This window comes from Frankliniella occidentalis, unplaced genomic scaffold (assembly GCF_000697945.3).
Source record: "Frankliniella occidentalis isolate FOCC.00 unplaced genomic scaffold, Focc_3.1 Scaffold278, whole genome shotgun sequence".
NCBI lineage: Eukaryota > Metazoa > Arthropoda > Insecta > Thysanoptera > Thripidae > Frankliniella > Frankliniella occidentalis.
Window position 1 is genome coordinate 118,648 of NW_026267404.1, and position 4,198 is coordinate 122,845.

General features: G+C 39.1%; 1 protein-coding gene and 1 long non-coding RNA gene across 2 annotated transcripts; one reads left to right on the forward strand and one right to left on the reverse strand.

The window, feature by feature from the left end:
• Nucleotides 1-352: 352 nt before the first annotated feature.
• LOC127750873 (uncharacterized) lies at nt 353-2,132 on the reverse strand. The gene is made up of 6 exons (XM_052273511.1): nt 1,835-2,132; nt 1,235-1,405; nt 957-1,164; nt 738-881; nt 480-637; nt 353-370 (listed from the first exon to the last, which is right to left on the reverse strand). The coding sequence occupies exons 2-6, from the start codon at nt 1,289-1,291 to the stop codon at nt 353-355; spliced, it is 585 nt and encodes a 194-aa protein (XP_052129471.1). The 5' UTR covers nt 1,292-1,405; nt 1,835-2,132.
• Nucleotides 2,133-3,635: 1,503 nt separating this feature from the next.
• Nucleotides 3,636-4,173, forward strand: LOC127750874 (uncharacterized). Its single transcript, XR_008011882.1, has 3 exons — nt 3,636-3,752; nt 3,841-3,870; nt 3,955-4,173. It is a non-coding gene; the product is annotated as an uncharacterized LOC127750874 (long non-coding RNA).
• The last annotated feature ends 25 nt before the right edge of the window (nt 4,174-4,198 follow it).

The window sequence follows — 4,198 nt, forward strand, 5'->3', positions numbered from 1 at the left end:
TATATAAGACATATTAAACTTGTATATTTCAGCTTTTTTTTAGCTGTTTAATCTTATTGCCATTGCTGCTCGAATTTGTGAAGCATCATTCTTCTTGCTGAAGTGCTTCAACTTTTGTAGTTTAATGGCTCGGCCTAGAAAATAGAATTTTAAATAAAACTTGCCCCAATACGTTAAAGTACATAATCTACAGAAGGAACGCAATACTTACTCACAATAGCATTGACACCTTTTGGACACAAGTAGGGTTTAATGCTCGAAGGGTCTTGATATGCTAGCTTGCCTTTGCCCCTAGGAGGAAGCCCCGTAACTGAACAGGTAGACAAAGCTTCAAAGGTAAAGACACCATCCATTAAACTCCTAGCAACAGCTGTAGCAGTGTTAGAACCATCAGCCAAGGCATAGTCATTCAATTAGAATCAACTCCAAATGTAGTCAAAGACATTAAAATTAACAAAGAACAAGAGAGTTCTACAAACCAAATCACTTTCACAACTGTGCACAAACATCTTCTCGATGTTGAAGCCGTTGGTGCGCCTAATGTTCTGCACAGGCACCAAAATTCTCTTGGGGAGCTCATTCTCCTTTTCCTTCACCTTGTCAGGATTTTTCTTCTTTGATTTGGAAGGGGATTCCACTGTAAAAATTAGAAAAGTAATTCCAGATTAATGTTAAAAAAGATTTTTCAAAAAACAAAACATTTAAAAAATAGGTAGCACTAAGGCTTTAAAAAGTACCTGGCTCTGTAATGTGGGACGAAGTTCTTACTGGAATTCTTAATGAATTACAACCAGAAGCTGATGAATTTGATGACTTCAGAATTGAGGAGTTCGATTTTGACTTAGGGGTAGAACTGTGAGGAAGAGCGCCACTGAATGAAACTGGAAAGGAAATTAAATTGACTATAAACTGCGCAGAAAAGAATACCATATTATGTAATTGCATTTATTATTTACCAGATGAATGCTTTTTCTGCAAAAGAATTGGTGTTTCACTAAGCTGGTCATCCTCCTCGTCTTCCTCACTCATGACCAAAGTCGTGTCCATCTCACTATCATCATTGATTTCCCCTTCCTCCTTGTGGCTTCTTGATGGACTGTCATCGTCACTAAGTAAGTCCTTCCCAATTTCCCTATCGCGTGCTTTGGCAGCGGCACTTAGCATCTGGGGAAAGAAATAAGGGCATTAATGCCAACTTCAAACCAGTCTAATTCAAAGACAACGAAAAACTTACTCCCGCCTTGCTACTGGGAAGCTGGGAAGACTTCTTGTCTTCTGACTTTAGCCACATATTTTTCACACGCTGTTTCTCTTTCCTTGGTCGATCTGCATGGAATGATACCTCCTTTTTTCTTCTGTTCTTTTCTTAACCTCTTTGCTTGTGCCGGGCACTTGTCACAATCAGCTGCAAAGGGATAAAGACTTCGATTAGCTACAGTATCCCCATGTAGCAAAAGTAATGTTTGGCAATGAATCAAAACCATGACCTTTCTAAACATCAAGATGAAATCATAAAAAGGGGGCACTAATGCAATGTTTAACAGCACAGCAGAAGAGGTTTAAAGGGATAAATAAGATTGAAAAGAGTCACAGGCAGTGTGATCGGGTTAGGTTAGGAGTTAGGTTAAAACATGTGCTTCGACATTTAACAAAACTGCTCGCAGAATAGCGATACTTGAGGAGTTAAAATCACAATAAAAGTTGTGAGGATGGAAACGAGCAGCGCAGAGCACGGACATCAACCGGCTAGCGATCATACAGACACAAAGATTCTGACAAGAACTTGTGCACACAATACTTCACCACTCTCAGTGAGAGGTTAAGAAGTACTTACTGGAAATGAAGCGGACGGTACCCTCCAGCCGCAAATTTCTGGTGTAGAAAAAGAACACTCTATCTCCGACGTTTAGTTCCTCGTTGAACAAGACAGCTGTATCCAGAACAATATAGTATTTTGATACAGAACTCCTTGTCCGTCTGGTTTAGGACCCAAGTATCTTCATCCGTCATCGCAAGGACAGATAAGATCACGATTGCAGCAATTCGAACTCGAACTCTTGTCACACTCCAAAATTTCTACACTAATCGTCGGAAAAGCAGTCACTAATTTGGAAATCATGATGGGACGAAATTTATACGAGAGTCGGCGTAAACAAATCATGGCCTTTTACACTCCTACACGAACGAAGTCGGCCAACGTAGTGGTACCAACAGACGAAAAGTGATGTTACAAAACAAATCATTCTGAGTACTGTCTTTTCCCATCGATTACTGATAGAGACATTTCAGAGAACTTTTATTTACTTATCATTAGTATTTATTCTACCCAATTTTAATTTTTAGTGGAGGCTAGACTATACAGAGTTGCAGCAGAAGTAATTACAGGTTGGTAGTGGGGATACCTTCCTCTTGCCTTTTGGCAGCAGACAACAGAGTTGTTCAAACTTTCTTCACAACATTATATTAAGTTTTTCTAAGAGGTAAATAAGTTTAAATTAATAACATATTCAATCCAATTTCGCGGGTTGAGCTATAATTCATGCTAAAATCCATCATATTTATTGACTTACCATGGGGAAAATTTTCTTTGAGCTCGAAAATATTTGGACTGTTTTTGTGCAATAAAGTCATGCACAATAACCTTATCTAGAGAAGAAGCAGTTTTTTCTATGACTTCATGAATTTTAGCAGAGCAGGTGATCAGTTCAATTCTATCAGTACTTGTCCATTGTCGGTACTCTATAGCTTGGTTGAAAACAGAATCTCTTTCTTCAGTATCTAGTTGAGGTAAAATTCATTGATCTTCAAGTACCGTTTGAGTGATAAACTCAACAATTTTTGTTATGTTTGGACATTTTGCACAGATTGTATGACCGCATTCTCAACGGCTTTTGTCACACAGTAATTCATCAATTAGTTGCCTGAACTGTATATTACCCAATAAGCTAAACAGCAGCAGAGTGAGGTTCTGATGAATATGACACACACATACATTGTGTGTGCCACTACTACCAGCTATGACACATTACATACCACTTTGGCCTTAACATGCAAAAAAAAAAAAAGACATGCCAATGAGGCCTAGAGGGCGCTAGAGCGCGCGAGATTGTATAACGTACCGGACCCTAAGCCTTGTGCACCGCTCACGGATGGCCCCTACCGGCGAGGCTACGGTAGACCGCGGAGGTATGGCGCACGCTCCGATCAGAAAAGACGCACCGAGGGGAATACTCGGGTGGCCGTTATGCATTGGCGCGACAGGTTGCGGTAAAAGTTCGAAAAGGACCCTCTTCGGCTTTTCTTCGAACGTTCGGGAAAATTAAGAAAGTAGAAAACAGGTATGTAAACTTACATATTAAAATAAGCCCAAACAGGATTAAAGACATCTGCTCAGCAGTCTTCCATAAAATTCATACCCAAATATGTACCTATTGGTAATGTCAAGTCAGGGTCAGGAGACTCTGGAAATACTCCGATCAGGTGAGATACATTCTTTTCTTTAAAAAGTTTTACTTGTGAAGCAAATATATCCTTCTTGTTTATGGCACTAAAATCTCTTCTAATTTTTCACACTGTAAACTTAATTTTTATATCTAGTAATTTTCAGTTATACTGCTATGATATTGCTTCCTTTTACTCTGAAATATTATTGTCTAAAGTGTATGTATTGATTGTATGAATGTTAGGTGTCAACTGCTGCTGGTAGCTCGAATGTGGTCATTTCTAATAATGCTAATACTAATGAGTTTCAAGTAAGTATCTTTGCCTGATGAACTTTTCTGTCAATGCATAATTTTGTCCTATGTTTGTAATTTATCGTTTTAATGTTAAATTGTCGAGGACCCAATAGTTCTCAGAAGTGCTTTTCAGGTGTCTGATTTTTATCTAACATACATCATTTATTGTTTTTCAAGAAATGAGGGTGATGACATTACTTGTCCTCTTTGTTTTTAGGCCACCCTTCCAGAGTATGAGCACTTGGTTGTAGAATTAGATCAAGCACACCCTTACCCAAAAATTGAGAACATGAACCGTGGTGAGATGTGTACAGCGCTGCTCAGGGTGAACCTACGCAGCAAAGAGGAGGCATTGCAATGGCTGGCTGACTACCAAACGTCTTCGTCAACTGACTGGAGAGTCAGGCGAACGTTTGAGGAAAATACACCTTGCATCATATTTTTAAGGTACACCTTTTTGC

What these genes read in the sequence shown, in the direction of transcription:
- LOC127750873 (XM_052273511.1), bottom strand. Translation starts at nt 1,291, where the DNA reads ATGTGGCTAAAGTCAGAAGACAAGAAGTCTTCCCAGCTTCCCAGTAGC. An exon ending in TTCCCAGTAGCAAGGCGGGA is followed by an intron (nt 1,165 to 1,234) that starts GTAAGTTTTTCG and finishes TTCTTTCCCCAG; the next exon opens with ATGCTAAGTGCCGCTGCCAA. An exon ending in GTCCCACATTACAGAGCCAG is followed by an intron (nt 638 to 737) that starts GTACTTTTTAAA and finishes TAATTTTTACAG; the next exon opens with TGGAATCCCCTTCCAAATCA.